At 36.1% G+C, this 18,291-nt stretch overlaps 1 protein-coding gene across 1 annotated transcript in view; it reads right to left on the bottom strand.

Moving 5' to 3' along the window:
• The window catches only part of ATRNL1 (attractin-like 1), a 536,085-nt gene that overhangs the window by 133,071 nt on the left and 384,723 nt on the right, over positions 1-18,291 (bottom strand). Inside the window, exon 27 of the mRNA XM_010564713.1 lies at positions 1,328-1,435. Within this exon, the coding sequence (XP_010563015.1) occupies positions 1,328-1,435 (108 nt within the window). The remainder of the gene's footprint in view (positions 1-1,327; positions 1,436-18,291) is intronic.

Below are 18,291 nucleotides of genomic sequence, written 5' to 3' on the forward strand. Positions count from 1 at the left end.
CAGCTCCCACTCATTGCTTCCCTCTGAAAAGACAACAGAGAAAATGTTCCCAGACGCCAGTGCAGAAACAATGAAAACATATTCTAAAAAAGTTAACTTTTAACTAAAGTGTAATGTGTCCTCAGCCTGGGGAGCTGGAGAGGTCTTCTGTTCCAAGATAAAAGGAGACAGAAGTATGGTGATATTGGTGAAGAATGTGGGGGTTCTGGTATTTGGTCAGAAAATAACAAAGCTTCTTCAAAGAGATATGGCATTTTTATTCACTATCTATTCCAAGTATTTAAATTATGCCAGCAAGAACAATTGTGATTGCTTCCTATACAGTAGTAGGACAGAGCGCCTCAATTTGATAAGTACTCAAGAGCTGATTCTTTTTCTTTCTGCTATGAATCTGTTTTTCACATTGCTCACTTCACCATGAACCTTAGAGATTTGATAGAGTGTATTTAATCTTCCATTGAAAGAGGCTATTGAGAAAAGTAAGAGAAGCTTTGAATTTAAGAGGAATTGGCAGCAGTGAAAAGAAAAGTACAATCTTGAAAGATTTCAGAGCTATCACACCTCATTCCCGGGTCCCACCATAAATAAGATAAAGTAATAACTGTAAACACAATATTGTAAATAAAAGTAAAGGAATAGAGGATTACGATCTACCAAAAGCCCAACTTAGATTAGATATTCATTATTATCCACATATTGTAAATCTCCCTCTATTTTCAGGTGAAACTTCCAGAATCCATTTCATGCATTATTACACCGTTCCAATATCACATTGCCTTGCATATTATTATTTCTTTTCCAATGTGCTGCAATTACAATAAAAGAATGCAGTAATGTAGCCATTATCTACAAACAATATGCAGTATACTCTGTATTCTTTAAACCTGTACATATAGAACACAACACTGAAATTCGACTCACAGCTGCTTAATTTATTTGTTTGTTTGTTTGTTTGTTTGCTGTAATCTCTGTTAATTAAGATAGATGTTAACTAGGGGGCACTGTATACCCTAAGGACTGAGCATAAGGTTTGCTCCCTCCTTAATGCCTGGGTCTTGCATTCCTTCAGCTCACATCCATCACGCCAGGACTGCCAGGTGAGCTGGCTGTCACTCCAGCCCAGGCTAATAGATTCTCCAGTGGCTTTTGTTACAGCTCATGTCAAGCTATTAAAACTCTGCGCCTTGAAAATGGCATAACATACATAGCTGAGACTTGTCAGCTCCAGGTAATCAGACGCTGCTTGGTTTCAGAAGCAGATGCAGATGAGACTAGCAATATAAATATGCAAATCACAATGGTCCCTTGTCAGCACCACTGTTCCTACCTCTAATGGCCCTCGTAGAAAGTCTGTTTGCTCAGCTCCTACTTCCAGTGCTACATCGACAGAAGCAAAGGGGCGGCTGGCCATCTGCTGTCGCTCCCGCATAAGTTGCTGATGAGGAAAAAATGATGTTTTAACAAAACATTAAAAAAGGCACCAGATATTAGTCTGCCCTACTATACCTCCCATTAAAACGTAAGAATGCAAATAGCATGCAAATAGTTATATTTGTAATATTAAAGGGAGAAAGTTATACCAAATTATGATCATCTATATTTACTCAAGAACTGAGCCCAGAGGGCTTATGTTGTCTACAAATGGTCTTTCAGCTTGAACTCTAATGAAATCTCCAAATGAAAGCTTCCCTAACTGACTGTTCGCTCTAAATAACTTTGCTATTTGTGCAAGCTGCAAGCAAATAGGGGAAATGGTTGGTAAAAATAGTTGAAGTCTAATTCCACCGATAATGCATGCATTAGAACACCTGCCAAGAACAAGTCCACTTGGCCTTCTAATTTTCATATTTCACTACTAAGCCAGACGGAGTTAATAGTGTCAGGGCTCATAATTTTATGCAGTATCTTTCCTGCAGTTACTTATATATGAAGAATAACGTGTCAGGATTGGGAAGCCTGCATCAGTGTATTTGAATACAATCAGTTGTGCTCACAAGGCTTGTAGAATCCCTTCCAATCATACCAGTATGCACAGAAGTCCCAAACAAAACCACAAAGCTAACTCATATTTCTTCCTCAATCTGTAATTATAACGCTTATTAAACCACGATGAATAAAAATGATGATCAGCACTAGATATTACAGATCTTACTTTACTGGTTCAGTGCAACTAATAAAAGCATTATTAAATATTTAAAGTGAATGAATCGTGCAATTAAAGTCGTGTGCTCCTTCAACTGAACAGGACGTCACAGCATCTTGAAGAGACAAAATGCTTGCAAAAATGTTTTATTAGAAAAGATCTAAGTTTCATTTTCTAAGTGTTTTTTCTCCCTGTTATATCTCTGGAAATCTTAAAACATTAGAAACACGTATTTGAATGTAAATGACACTAGCACTGTGACGTACTGTTCATAAAAGCCTTTGAAATAATAAAAGGTATGCAAGCAAATATTTGCTGGCAGCTTACTAATAAACACTCTTGATATAAGGTCTGTTACAAAGCAACAAGCTCATTTTGTAATACTTCTCATGCATTTTTTCTTGACTTGCATTTTAAGATTGTCTATAGAAATCCAAAGAAGCACTTGTTACATGAAAATAAAAACAATTTAGTAGTTTCCTAACGCATACCCTGTACATTCCCAAGTTCTTGTTTTTATAAACATGCAGTGTACTTGTCAGTAAGCACCTGCGCAAATGGGCTCTCAGTATATCATACAAAGAGGACAATTGATATGTCTGTGGGTGAAACTGCATGTTTTATATTCAGATTAAATAAAAGCCTAGTGTGAGTATCTAGATGGTTAAAAACTACATTTTTAACCCTTCCTTTAAAAATGAAACTGGTAGTCTCTGTATACTGATTTACATCAGCACTGATTTGCATCAATACAATATATTCATAGAGAAAGAACTACTATGACCCTCCAGTCTTACCAACAACTTGACAAAGACCACAAAAATGTAAACCATAAAATACTGAGTCACTACATGCTAAAATGACTATATCTAGCTCATTCTCTTCCTAAAATAACAAAAATTAAAGAAAACAATGTTATTAGAGCAGTCCTGCCATATGGAACTCATTACAGTATTGTAAGTCTACAGAGCTATTGGCAAATGCTTACTTTTTAATGGGAATCCAAACATTGTTTTAAACAAATAGAATTGCTTGGGGAAAGTACTTAAATGAGCAGAATATCCCACACTCAAATGCACAAACAATTATTTAAAAGGTTTACTTAATACAGACTATAAAGGAACGTATCTTTGGTATGCTCTCTGTGTTTTAAGGCTAGAAGTTTTCTTCACCTCTGCTCCTGGTCATGTGTTCAGTAAAACCTTTTTATTCACAAGGTAGTTACTGTAATTTTGATACTCTGTCATTCGAGAAGGGTACTGTGAAGAGTCTTAACTAGCTCTGTAAACAAGAACGAAAACTTGAAAATGTTCAGCTGCCCATGAAGCACTACTAAGTTTAGCAGCTGAGCACTTGCACATCAAAGAAAAGTGCTCTATTCAAAATACCGCTTCTTTCTGTTCAGCATTTTAAAGCTCCCTGTAAGGTGCAGAACAGGAAAAATAAGTAGCAATGACGAGAAATACAAGAAGATATTATGATGTTGAAAATCAGTTTTGTGACTGGAAAAGGTCATTAACTCCCACCATCTGCAACTGTCTGTGTACCAAGAGTGGGACAAAGGCAAAGTTCCAATTATAGAAAAACTTGTGAGTTGGGTTATTGCATGGCAGGCGGCATTCAGGTGTGACACTCTGTGCTCCAGTCACATGCTCTTTTCATGTGGCCCATACAGAGATGGGGAAATTCCTGTAATTCAGCCATGGGCCAAGAAACAGGGAAATTCTCTGAACATGAGTATTACCGGAAGAGTGAAAAAACTCTTCTTTTCCTTTTTCTCAGAAGCCAAAGAAATAAAAAAAAAATCCCACACAGATTTCATCATAGCTGAGGTAGAAAAAACATGGGATAGAGGAAAGTGGAACTATGCTGATGATACTTATATACTCATATCCCCCCAAAATTTATTGCATTTAAAAATCAGACAAACAAAAAGTAAATGCATATTTCTTCCATAATTAGGGATATTTACTTGGAGACAAAGAATAGATGGACACTATTAACATGTAATATTTGAATATTTTATCACACATTTAATTTATAATATTCAGAATTAAGCACATGCCTAATTATTCACTTAAAACTATGGGAAATTCAAAACATTACTTTCTCAGCATAGGACGAAGAAATTCAATGAGCATTTATCTGACTGAGCAGACAACCGATTTCAAGGTCTACCGTAATTTTAAATCTCATTAAGTACAAGAATATTGACAAGATTAATGTTTTAAGCATCTCTATTATTTTGCAGCAATTTGAAAGTATTAATTTATATCCTATGAAAGAGTTTTTCTTGTAAAGTATAAAATTCTGTTTGTCATCAGTGAAGAACAGTAGGATGTTAGGATACTATAAATTAGTTCAATTCCTCACTCAAAACCCATATAATTTGAGAACATTTCTTAAAAAAACAACCATTTTGGCATAATTAGTCCTTTGTCATGGAAATATACATTTCACCTGATTCTCCATGGACATGTAGACATCTTCGCCCATAGATTATGTTAATTGTGAGTTTTGGTGTGCTAGTCGAATAAGTACCTTTGAAATAGGACCTGCTTCCCCATCTAGAAGTAAATCACAGGAAAGTATTTGCCTGGGTATACAATTCAATTTTACCATTGATCAAAAAGTTCTCATGAGGGATACTTCTCCTCTGATCAATGCAGTTTGGAGTGAATTAAAATGTTCCACAGCATCTTGTATAATCTTCTATAAGAAAATTTATTTGTTGTAAAGTTCTTATTTAAGTAGAAATGTTTTTAATTTTTTTTCTTTTGGTTGATAACATTTAGACTTACTTTCAAAATATTTTAACACCCCTATTGTATTCATGTACAATAAAACACTCAGTGCAAAATATATATTACCATATTACAATGATTTAACATTAACAGAATAAAACATTTTAGCAATCCCAGGCTGACGTTTTGAATTTTTTTGTATTTTAGGAAGTGTTACCATTTTGCTTCTTTTTCCTATTTAAAAGACTTTTTTTCTTTTCTTCTTTCCACCCCCCACCCCAATTTTTCAGACTTGGTCTCTTATGTAGAATGGGATACTATTCTTCTGACTAGCACTGCTTTTTCTATGCTCTTCTCTTCACCTTCCAGCATAACTGTCCTAGAAAAGCCCTAATTGAAAAAAACCTAATAAAGTCCATGAGATGTTAGGAACTAGGACAGGTGTACTTTCTCTTTGTTATACAGTTAACAGACATTCTTGAGGGACTGATAGGTTAGGATGGTTGAAAAGGATGAGACCATTTTAGTGCCATAATAGGATGAACAGAAAAAATCCTTTCAAAGGTCTTTCTGTTGCTGTTTGGCACCTTTATGGGCTAGTTTAGCCCTTGGCAAGCAAGGGACACGTCAGTGTGCCATAAAATATGCACAGACAAGTGTGCATGCCCAAGTTCATGGAGCAGCTTGACAGTTAGGGCCGGTATAAGAGGTGGCAAACACTTGTAAAAATATTAGCAAGACTTCTGACTGCCAGACCAAAAAAGTTTTGCTTTTGGCTGCTTAGAGCCAGGCAGTCTCAGTACACTATTTCAGAAATAAGGAAGGATATGGCAGTTGAAAGTGTGCCTATTATTTTAACAACAGCAACAACTGCCTAGGTTTTCTAGGTTTTCTTCCTTCACATCTTAGATTTTCTTTTGTTTGTTTGTTTTTTCCTAGATCAGATCACTACCAACATTGTACCAGGACATCTATGACTTAGTCAAGGTGAGTATTCAAAACTGCCAAGAATGGTAATTCTACAATCTCTCTGGCAACTGCTGCCCAGTCCAGTGCTGCACTACCCTCCTAGTGACAAAAAATTTTCCAAATGTCTAATCTGAAATTGCTATTCTGCTTATTCATCATCCAGCTTTTACTTCTCTGTAGTTACAACTTGGTCTCCTCCTCTCCTGTTTCTATGCTGTCAACTGCTGATGTGAATAACACCAAAGGCTACAACAAAAGTGTTAACCACACCAGGCATTAAATCTGAGTTTTATAGGAAAAGTGTTTGCAATGAGGAAAAATGTCAAAACCTCATGGAGAGCTGCATTGACTAATTTCTGATCACATTGCATTTGACAGACTCCAAGGGTTAAAAAAAATTAAAAATATATGTAAATGGACAGCCCTGCAAAAACAGAGTCTCTACAAGAAGTGCAATTCAGTCATTGATCACATATTCTTGAGGTTTCTTATTGCCATATCTAATCAACAGAAATAACTTAAATGGGTTTAAATGACTACACAGATCTGAGTGGACCACAGGCATTTCAGTTAGAAACACAATTTAATTCTTTTCAAAAGTCTTAAATTTTCATTCTCAAACTGAATCATACATAGTGATATTTCAATGAAGCTCTGATTATTTGCTTTAATAATTTGCACAAAACAAAGATTGTCTTCTCTAACTTTTCTCATTGTAACTCTTGGTGTTGCAAATTTGTTCAAATTAAATTAGCTAGTTACATAGCTGGAAAGGAGAGCAATTTCTCACTTACATGTTGAATAACCTATTTGACTTGGTTAATTTCCAGGTCAGCTGATTTCACTGGAAAGGTATATCATAGTCATTAAAATATTTTTTCGGGTTTTAGGTGAAATAAGCTCACCACTCCATGATTGCAGGAGATACAGTGACTTTAAGAGATGGACAAAAGCCGGCTTAGGGAACCAAGCAGGAGGAATAATCATACTTATGCCAGTATTCTGACAATCTGGATTCATTCATCCTCTCTGTCATGAACTTCCTAAATAATCCTGGTCACTTGCTTTCCTTGTGCCTCATTTCCCACGCTGTTAAGTGGAAAGTGCCCTGACACAAGACTGCATCCAGGTAGGCAATGAGATATTACAATGATGGACATAGTATAACATGCTATTTGCAGTGCAAAACAGACTCTGTGGAAACTTCCGACGATATCAGGGCCTATTCCATGCCACTTTCTTTTAAAATTGCCTAAAGAAAAAGTGCTCTCAGGTGTGTTCAAAGGTCTGCCATGGGAAAAAAAATGAGAGGAGTTATACTTCTTGTCCTAGCTTTATACTGAATAAAATGAAGGGTTATTTAAACTAGACATAGTCCAGCAAACAACAGCTAAGACATACTTAAAATACAGTGTACACATCCCAAAAAATAACAGTTCCAAAAGGTCAAGTTTTTATGTATCCCTTTTGGAAACCAAATACCAGTCGTCTGTAATTTCCCTTGAACAAATCAAAAATGAGAAAAAAAGATGAGCCCTGAAAAGGTCATTTTGTTGCTAGATCCAAGGAACAGACATTTAATGTATTGCACATTAGCAAGCAAAGAGCAAAATGTGAATCTACTGTGACTTCAGGTTTTGGACCTTTTTGATTCTGGAATGGAATCCCCATCTCTAAAATACTCAGAGTATGAAAAGCTGCTTATTACAATGGAAATGGCACCCTGGTTTATGCTTATTTGCCAGTAATTTATGGAGCCTCATGTTACAATAAAGTTGTGATCAATCCTTCAGAATTTTTCTCTAGAGATTAGTTTAGCATAGGAAGATAGTTTGGATGCTAAGAATCAATAATAAGCTCGAAATACAATTCACTGCTTTCAAATTTAAGAAGTGGTAAACAAGACCTAATCCTGTTATCTCTTTCACTTAGGTCACTAAGAATCCATGTTGCATATTTACACAGGTCTGTAACCATAAACATTTTAGTGGTTCCTCTAGAGGTACTTAAGTCTTTCTGTAGGCCTTGCTAGCCCCAGAATTGCACTCTTCTTCCTAATCAAGTGGGTTTAAAAAACCTTTCAGCAAACTCTTGATGCTTTTGCTGTTAGCTAGCAGAGCCATTTTCAATTCACAGAAAATGTCTAAAAATGTTTATTCTGCAAACTAATTCTGTGTACAGAGAGAAAGAGAGCCAGACCCACTAGTTATATATGTTAAAATGTTTTCACATAAGACATTCTACTGTATTTGCCCAAGGACAGTTATTTATAAATGAATATATTAAAATATGTGTTAAAATTAATTATTTCAGAATATGAAAGAGAGATTCAAGTCTCATATTATGCAAAACACTCCTTGGGACTCTTTCATTTACAATGGTGTCACATAAATAATGCTTTTCAAAATGTCTTCTAAAGAATTACTAACACTGATAGTGTAGTACTTTAAACATAAGTGCCATCTTTATAAGTGGAATAGACACAATATGAAACTACCTTACATTAACAAAATCTCAGTGCATCCTATCGACATTATTAAGCTACTGCTTTTGAAATGAGGCATCATGAATATTATTCATTATTATCATGACTGTTAAAACCAGCTTTACTTACTTACCTTCGACAACAGATGTCAAGCTGATAATTCCCAGCTCTGAAATAAAGTTTTAGGCTGTTCCTACAGCAATTCAGATTGCTTTAAAGATAGTAAATATGGTCTAATAAAAGAAACTGAGTATAAGTGGTACCTCATGAGATCACTTTGTCCACCTCTGTGCATTGGCCCTACACAAAGGCAGGTTACAGTGTGATTATGATCCTTCTAGATGTATAAGTTTCTTAAAAAGGCCCCAGTGATGGAGGTTCCACAGTCACTCCAGAAGTCCAGAGTGTCTGATGATCCCCATGCTGGAAAGGTCTTTTCTAAAATCTAAATTAAATCTCCATGCTGACATTTAAGTCAATTGCTTCTTGGCCTGTCTACTGTGGAGAGCATTCCCTGCCTACAAGTGAGAAGAAAAAACCCCAAACACTAAAACTCTCTTCTCCTTTACAGGAGTTCTTTATAAATTTGAAGTTTCCCTTTAACCTTCTGAACTGTAAACAAAGGCGGGTATGTAAGTATTATCTCACCAGCCCTGCTCTCATTTTCAGTCCTCCCTTCTGGACGCTCCAAGCGCAGGACGCTTGTCAAAAAGTGGGGCCCCAAACCTTACATAGGAGAACAGCAGGGTCACTTTGCAGGCCTTACAGATCTTTTTGTTGATAATATTATGCCAGCATCTTTGCTACAACGAAAGTATGGTGACATATATTCACTTCTGATTCATGATTATTCCACCTCAATTTTTGAATATTCTTACCAAGCTCATTGCCCATTTCCCCCTCCTTTTTTTTTTTTTTGCAGATGGTTAGTTTTTTCTCAGTGCAGAATTGTGTATTTGCCAATTACAGAATTGTAGAATTGCAGCTTTTCAATCAATTATTTCAGATTTTCCCATCTTCTTTTGTACAGATTATAAGTCTGTCCTATAGTATGTTTGCAGTCTCTCTTACTTCAATGACAGTTACACATGCAATAACCATGGTCTCTCTCTTAAACTAACACCAGAATCAGATCCCAGCAGAAGCCCACTTGATATACCTTTCCCTTTTCATAATGAATGACTTATAACTAACTGCTCCAAGAATACAGTTTTACAGTCACTTCCTTTTTATCTAAAAGGTTTGTTAGTCTGTTGTATCAAGAAATGAGTTTGGCTTGACATGATTTGTACTTGGAAAAACAACATTGAATGCCACTCACATCTTTGCTTTTTTTTCTAAATTCTTATAGATTATTAAAAAAAATTGTTTGTTCCAGTACTTTCCTAAGAATTAATGATAAATTGGCTGATGTCTAATTGCCCAGCCCTTCGTTTTTCCCCTTCTTTTCTAATATAGGAAATACTGTCATCCCTTTCTTGAACCTCACTTGTCCTAGCTGAAGTCTCAGAACCCTTACAGGCTCCAGGATCACATATGAGTTTAGCCAGTTCTCTAAATAGTCTAGAATAAATTTATTCAGGTTATCTAATCTGAAAATATTTAGCAAGTATTCTCTAACTCAACTTTCTACATTACTGCTTGATAGTGTATCCCTTTTTCACTCTAGGGACTAACAGACTTTTAAAGAGGTCTTAAAGTGCTTTTTAAAACAGACTCTTTTCTTAGCGCAGACAAATTCCGAAAGATGGGGTGTACATACTATTACTTTAAAGAGACGTTCCAGTGGAGGACGTATATTTTAATTTGCAAATAATTTCAATGCATTTTTTAACCTGCAAGTCAACAAAAAGGGTACGCACTGGATTTGTTTCCTATGTGAACCGATATGAAAACATACGGTCCAGATTAGAATGACTGAATTGAAGCTATGCCAATTTAGAAAAAGCTGAAGTTTCTGAAACATACCTGGACCCTAGACCACACAGTGACTTCAGATGATGAAAATCTTAAGACTTTTTTTCAAATTACATTGAATCCAAGGTTTATATTTATTTTTCTTCACTATTTTCTTTCTACCTTTTTTTTTTTAATTAAATTGTAACATATAAAGTAAAAAATGATGAAAGAAAAGAAATAAAAAATGCTGAGCAGGAAAACTGGGCTGTACTCCAACGCAGGCGAAGTTTGCCTTTATTATTACCTCTAATTCTTTAAAGCCAACTATTATTTGAGATTACTGGTACACTGATAAAGTGACAATGAAAATGAAACATTTTAAGTGCAGCATCATTGCCAATTATACAACTATTCTAAAGCGGTACTTCAGAAGCTACTTAAAGCACAAATGACATTACCATTAAGGAAGGTAAACTGGTGATGTACCATGACTGATGCCTTTAAATGCTTTCAAGCTTTAATTCTTAAAATATTAAGTAAAATAACCATCATTTTCACTGCCTTGCAAAGGGGACCAAAAAGAGGTACACTTACCAGTAGTCCTGCCTGTCTCAGGATGGAAATACCCTGATCTACATGAATCCTGTGCAAGGAGCTGAATAGCCTTGCTATTACAAGCTGGATGGAAATGCCACAGTACCTTGTGCTACTGTGTTGGGTGAGTAAAGCTCTTCCAGACAATCTTTACAAAATTTGAGCCCATGTTACTTGGTTACCTACCTCCTTTTTCATTAAAAAATGGGGCTCATCCTGCCACTGATAGCCTTTTTAGTTCAATTGCCCCATCCAGGAGAAGCTCTAAACCCCAATATTTTTCACATCAACAAGCCAATTACGAATATTAGTAAAGCCATACTTTTAAGTTATACCCAGGATCAGGAAGTGTGAAAAAAAGGTCTGTCACTCAGAATGTACAGAAAATCCTTATAACAAATCCTGTCCGCCTGGCATTTTCAGCAAGAAGGGATTTAGCTAATCAACATAAAGCTAGGATACCAATCTGAAATCTGGGTGCTTGTCCATAGAAATATTCCAAACTTCACAAATTTGCTCACCATACCTAGTACATTCAAGGCAGCAAGAATTTTGCACACACTGCTAGTCGGAACAGCATGTGGCCACAGCCAACTCGTTTTGTGCAGGGGAGGGAACGGCTTTCAAACAGATGCAGTTCTGCTATCTGATCAGCGTAATAACGTGAATTAAAGCAGCTCACCTTTGTTCATGTTGGTTTTAAGTTTGCAACAACTGATTTAGCAGATGTGAGATGTTAGACCTTTTAATGGTGGTTGCTTAATAAGTTGATCACAAAGCTTTCCACTCCTACTATATAACTAAGAAAGCAAGGCAAGTGACCATCCCTTACCTTTGAAAGAAACCAAGAAACCAAGGCAGTTTGCTCTGAGCTCAAGTATCTTGAACAGGAAAGTATGAATAACAAGAAACTGCTGAGATAAGGAAGTCTGAAACTAGTAATAATTTAATGGAGAATTATTTTAAGAGTTGAACTGCTACTTAGTAAACTACAGCTACTGAAGGGAATAGAAGCCATCTAATCTCCTAGAATATTTAAGCTACATCAGAATTTCAGAAATAGAGGGCTTTCAAGCATTAAATACCCTAATCCTACGGTCTAAAATTCAGTTCTGAAATAAGCACATCACTAATTCCAACAGACTATCTTGGCAATATCTGTAGCAGCAGAAATCAGGTTGTTATTCTCTTTATCTTGATAATAATTTTGTGCACAATCCAACTGCAAACAAGGAAATCCAACTTTCCCACTAGTGTTCCTACAAGGGGTTGCACCGGTCTGTGTGTGTACACATTCTACAGATTAGAAAAAAAATACTGTGAAGAAGTTAATCCCTCGCTGCTGCCACAATGAGACTTTCAATATAAAAGTGACAGAGAGTGTAAATCAAAGTACTCTGGCATTTTGAGCTCCAGTCAGACTGTTTCTAGAGAGAGAAGTGGGACGATTTAGAGTTCATCAATTATATCACATCAAATTAGCCTCTATCACTGGCTTGGCTCGACAGCTTTCATCTATTCTAATTTACAACAGAGAGGACAGCCAAGTACAGGATTGTGGCAATGACACAGTCAAAGGGAAGCACAGCACTTTTGCTTCGCAAGAACGGTAGGCTTTTCTGGACAGCTGCTTCAGCTGGGTCAAAATCTCCAGCCACGTTTAGTTTCTTTCATTTGCTTTGATCTGACAACCCTCATCCTCATTTAAGATAGCAATGTGCTAAACATCTTTTTAGCAGTCATTCCTGCAGTCACTGCCTTTCTACAGACACTGTTCTGTATAAATCTACCTTACACAGTGATTTACCTTTCCGGCTAAATCCTTAAAATAGATGAGTACACTACTGGAATGCTATTGTAACTGTATATGGTTAGGACATAGGTTAGCTATTTTAAAGGAAAATCACCATCAGTAAATTGTTAGAATTTGCCTTCCAACTGACAGACTTTAAATTTGAATTTGCCATGGTTATTTGAAGACACTGACAGTGCAATAACTTAAATCACAGTGAAACACAGAAAAGTATTGAAGAACCTTACACTTCACAAAATATTTTATATTAAGAATTCTTCCCTTTGCTATGGATGTGATCAGAAGCATTGTGCATCATTTAAATTGCAGTTTAGAGGTTTAGATGGATTCAAATGGAAAACGGGCCTTGTGTTAGCCTGCTGCATAGTGGTGAATTTGCACAACAGGGATGAAAAGCCAGCTTTAGAGTTTCTACCACAATAAATACCAAGAAAGAAACCAAAAGAGCAAAAAGACTGTTTTCCACACAGCATCCAGTTTCCCTCGTGTCCTAAAGAACACTTTTTTTGATACAGGCAAATGAACATAGGCATTTAAAAATGCACATATTGCAATGATTACTTCACCAGACTGAGCATGCTTCCAAAAGTATGTTTCCATACTTCCATCACATTTTCTGTGCCTATTGGCATTGCATGCATCTCTTTTAGCTGCTTTTGTCTAATATGGCCTGTTTCCAAAATAAATATTGCAAGCTTTAGGCAAGTCAAGGTCATCTTTCCCATTCCTTTACTTCCTCCCCAAGCTTGCCTTTGCCAGTAGGCTTTTAAGTAGTGAACTACTAATAGGCTTTATGGCAGTCTTAAAGTTGTTTTAATAATTGTATCAGATTAAAATGCTTAGAGACAAGTAAATTGTCAGAATTTCTGACTGCTAATTTTTAGAGACCCTCACGTGGTATTAGGAGTGATAAATACTAAGTAAAAACTTAGAGACAGTATTGTCTTTTACCTGGAGTCTTATTTTGCTCCTTCTTTTTATAAGTAGTCTTGTACAGTTTGTATAAAGAGCAAATGAATGCAACAAAATGTGTTCATGACTTTCCTCTTACAAAACTGAAAATATAAGACATTTTTATATTCTTCCACAATATGCCCCTTTCTGCATAGGAACCTTTTACCTGCATTAGAAAGAGCCATAAATTTTTCAAGAATGTGGACTTGTTTTCTGTTATTTGTTCCAGGGGGAGATATATTGGTTTAAAATGTCAGGGAACCTGCTATGTGTTAATGGATTTTTATATGGGCATCTGCTAAATGCTTTCAAATTTACACCACCGTAATGTATGAGACAGCTGTAATTTCTTTAATTGAAATTTATTTACCAAGAAAAAAACAACAACATCCTTAATTGGGAGACAAAAGAAAACAAAGATATGATCTATGAGTCAAAGGTGCCACCCATCTCAATGATTTTCCTCAACAGACCTATTTATCACAGTGCATGCAAAGCAAGGACTTGCCCTCGGGGGCTTCTTAAAAAGAGCATGACAGCTATGATTTGGCTAATTAATTTTCCCTACTTATTTGGATTTGGAAGTAGTCTAGTATGTAATGCTCAAACCCTCCAATGTAAGTTTTTATTTTCTTACTTGGGGCTGTGGTTGTTGCTTGATTATTAACATGGAAAAAGTTATTTCTTGATTACATGAACTATCATTATTTAAATAGATATGTTTTAAAAACACACATGAATTAAGGATGATATTCACCTCTGCGGAGAAACATTTACATTCTCTCTCCCACCTAACTGGGGACTAACAAATGTTCTATCTTTGTATCAGGGTAAGGATCACTCTCAACATTAGATCTAGCGCAGGTGCAATATGCCAGTTGAGAGCACTGTGGAGGAGGCAACTCTTCTCTTGAAGCAAAGACCAGACTCCTCTCAGGAAAGGTGAGCTGAATGACCACAAATAGGTGAAGCTCAAGAGCAGTGGTGGGGTGTGATGATCTGAAAGGATTCTCTGATCCTTCCCTGCCACACATGAGTAGAGGTGGAGTACAGAAGTCATTAAAGGCACCACAGGAAAAACTTCTGGATAATGCCTCCAGTGCAGCTTCCCTGCATTGGTGAACTCTTTCTCCATCGGTGTTCAATGCTTTTGACAGTGTTTAAGACAAACTATTCAGATTTGGCAGTGGGAATTGAGTATATTGCTAATAGGTCCCAAGGGCCTCAGCTAATGCCATCAGGAGGTGAGAAAGATGCTTTTCCTCACCTGGTTAGACTGAATCATGTAATACAGAGAGGTTTGGCAGCTTCTCATCCACTAGGAAATCTTGCTTTGATTGCTAAGTACAACTATTCCTTACACCCCAATTGCAGGACTGCAATGTGGAGTACTAACTAATTTGGAAAGGCCAGTTTGGAATCGGAGACCAGAAGACAACACAGGCAGCTTGGCGTTGTTGGGATATGGGTCCGAAAGACTAGCATCTCTTGTGAAGTTTCTTGTGTGCAGCCTTAACTCTTGTATTAGGAGAAGGTAACATGAAAATCTAGCAGCAGAGAGAGACACCTTGATGATAGGCAAAGGTAGACCGAACAGTCACACTCAATAGATTATTAAACTCAACATTACTAAATTAAGAATGCACATAGCCACAGATTAATCTGACTATATTATGTCCTTTATGTCCTATATAGCCATTTTGGGGGGTCAGCATGCAGGACCTACTTTACACCTGGGTAAGTAGCTCCAAAGAGTTCCTAACAAACAATTTGGTTATATTTGGCAATTGTTTACATTATTTTTTCAAAATTATACATGGTTCAAAATGCAAAGAATTGTATTGTCCCCACAGGTTATTTCTTTATGAATACTCAGATGAAGTAGGAAAAGTTTTAATATTTTTGTTTTCTGACAATATATGTATTTAGTATGAAGTTACAATTGACAATATTCGTGAATCAAATATAAAAATCTACCCAAAATGGCTGTTTAACATTTACGGCTTTGTCTATGCTCCAACACAAAAGGGGGAAAACATAACACTAGCAAATTTAGTTTCATACAGGGATACCCTTGTACCTACATTCCATTGATTGTAAGACTACAGCCTTATCAGAAAAGAAAAATGAATAGTTTTGAAAAAGGATTTGAATATTTGCCTTGCTTTATAATTTATCAGCATTTTGATTCTCTTCCATTTCAATTCTGATGAATGAATCTTATGATTTCAACAGTAAAGATTTGCTTGCAGTTATATTTCACTGTCCTTTAAACTAACGTGCATTCATTCCTGTCCTACAGGCAAAAGTCATTTCTGAGTTTCTCAGTCTTTTATAGGGGGAAATTTTGACCTAAATTCTCAGCAACTTTAAAGGCAAAAGATGTCAAGGATTTTTAAACATGTTTTTTTAAATGCAAGTGCAGTAAAAGGTTCTCCAATAAAAATAAATAATTTAAAATTTGTCGTAGATTAAATTATTTTCTTTGAAAGTGGAACCAGTCACATCCCACAAATGCAATCTTCCATTTGACTGTACTGACATTTTAGATACATAGTGACTATATAAATTAAAACAATTTGAGAGTGTATCTGTTTTTCTGTATTATAAAAGTTGGTATCAGAGTCCTCATGTTTCTTCTGAGTCATGCAAAAATTTCTAAAATATATACCTTAAAAGGTATTCTCAGCTGTAGTATCTCTTCCTATGCTGAAAATAAAATAGGTCCCATTGACCTCTTTAGCACCCAGTGTTTCTAACAATCAGTTCGTGTATGCTCCATCATGGCTTTAAAAGTATGGTTTTATTTTAGAAACTCTGGCTTCTTTAATTGCAAAAGTACAGGTTGTACAATTTAGTGCTCAAGTCAGAAATGAATGGTGTCTGTATCTGAGTTAGACCAGAGGAAAAAAAATAATCATTGGAATTCACAGGTGCAGGAGCACAGACTCATGTACACTAAACACTTCAGCTTAGTCTTCTTTTCTTCATTTATATTCAATGAGTCAAGGCTTACTGCAGCTGAGTATCTCAATTATTTTTTTTTTAACTCCCTGCTTTCTAACCATGTAACATACACAGCAGAGATCAGGTCCTTCCCTAATCATATCCTGCCCAATTTTCAGAAAACAAAACGTGAAACTTACAGTGTGAACTACACTGATAGTAAGAGTTGGTGTCACCCAGACTGACAAGGTCCAAGATACGCTAAACCAGAATCATGTACATCAGAAATAAAGCTAATGATGAAAAGCAGAATCAGGCAAAATGCTCAGCACAAGCTGCGAAAATGTCATATTTCTTTTTCTCAGACGTTTACGGCCTGTCACCAATTTGATAAAAAATTAAAAGATGGCATTCCACACCTTATCAAGGAAAGATACCAATTTTTAAGTTCTTAGCTAGTGATAAATTCTGATTTGTTTTTCTGATAAATATTAAGTTCTGTTTCTGCAAATATTTTTGCACACGCATAGACAACATGGAGACCTGTAGATACTATTTTACAGTTTGATTCACCTACTCTTGAGTATTACCATAACAAAATTTTTAACTAGTTAGAGGGATTTGCATAAAAGAACACTCTCCAATATTTAGAAGTAAATAAAACACAGTTAAATCTCATGGGATGAGAATGTTCCCTTTACGTTTCCATCCACTACCTATATTATGCATCTAAATAATTTTTATTTGGTATAAATGGAAAATTAAAAAATTCTTCATATTAATCTATAATGTAAAACATACATTGAAAATTTGCAATATATAGGAACTTACTATTATATACAGTCATGTAAGTGGCCGCACCAGCACATGTAATAATTATATCAGCATTTACTGCAACTACGAATAGGAAAGAATGGCGGGATATTGGCAGTATTTTTTCCCACAGTGTAAAATGGGTTGTTTCAAACACTAAGTTAGGTCTAACATATTTAACATGACATTTTTTAGTAAGTCAAAGTAAGGCTTACACAGAACGAATGCAAACAATTTACATACACGTAGATGTCCCAAATTTCATGTATTCTAGTTAAATCCAATGCATATTAGGCTTTCACTGCTGAGTGACCAGCACTTTGTAATACAGATGGAAGGTCAACTGAAGAATCATGTTGGCTACAGTCTGCTAAACAAGCCAAGATACCTGTAAGCCAGTTTCCTCTTCTGCAAAAAGAAGTGTCAAGTCATTCAGCAACACACAACAGAAAGCAAAGATGGGGGAAAGCTAGAGCTAACCCATATAACGCGTTCTCGTGTGGTGCGTGACGGTGGGTAGTAATGTCAAAGCTCTCCAGCCAGCTAGCGTGTGATAGAGAGAAATGCACTCTTTCGGGTGGAGGGAATCGATCACGTTTGCTCTACACAGTAGAGAACTGTGGCATCTGAACCATTGGAATAAATTGTACCTGGATGTAACCCAGCTTTGGAGCTGGACACAGATGATGGAGAACAGCACTTCATGCTACCCGGAATTCCAGGTTTTGGAAGGCATAGCAGCCTTCTGAACATTTCAGAGATCAATGTTCACCTGACCCAAAACAAAATAATTCAGTTTTTCATCCACTCATTAGAAATTTTCCCTGAAATATCTCTCTACTTACACAAAGCTGACATTTAGATAAAGTAATATTTTTGAAAAGAAAAACATGCTATTTAGCCCTAGTAACAAATAATGAGAAGCATTTAG

This window comes from Haliaeetus leucocephalus, unplaced genomic scaffold (genome assembly GCF_000737465.1).
Source record: "Haliaeetus leucocephalus isolate CR32 unplaced genomic scaffold, Haliaeetus_leucocephalus-4.0 Scaffold184, whole genome shotgun sequence".
Lineage (NCBI taxonomy): Eukaryota > Metazoa > Chordata > Aves > Accipitriformes > Accipitridae > Haliaeetus > Haliaeetus leucocephalus.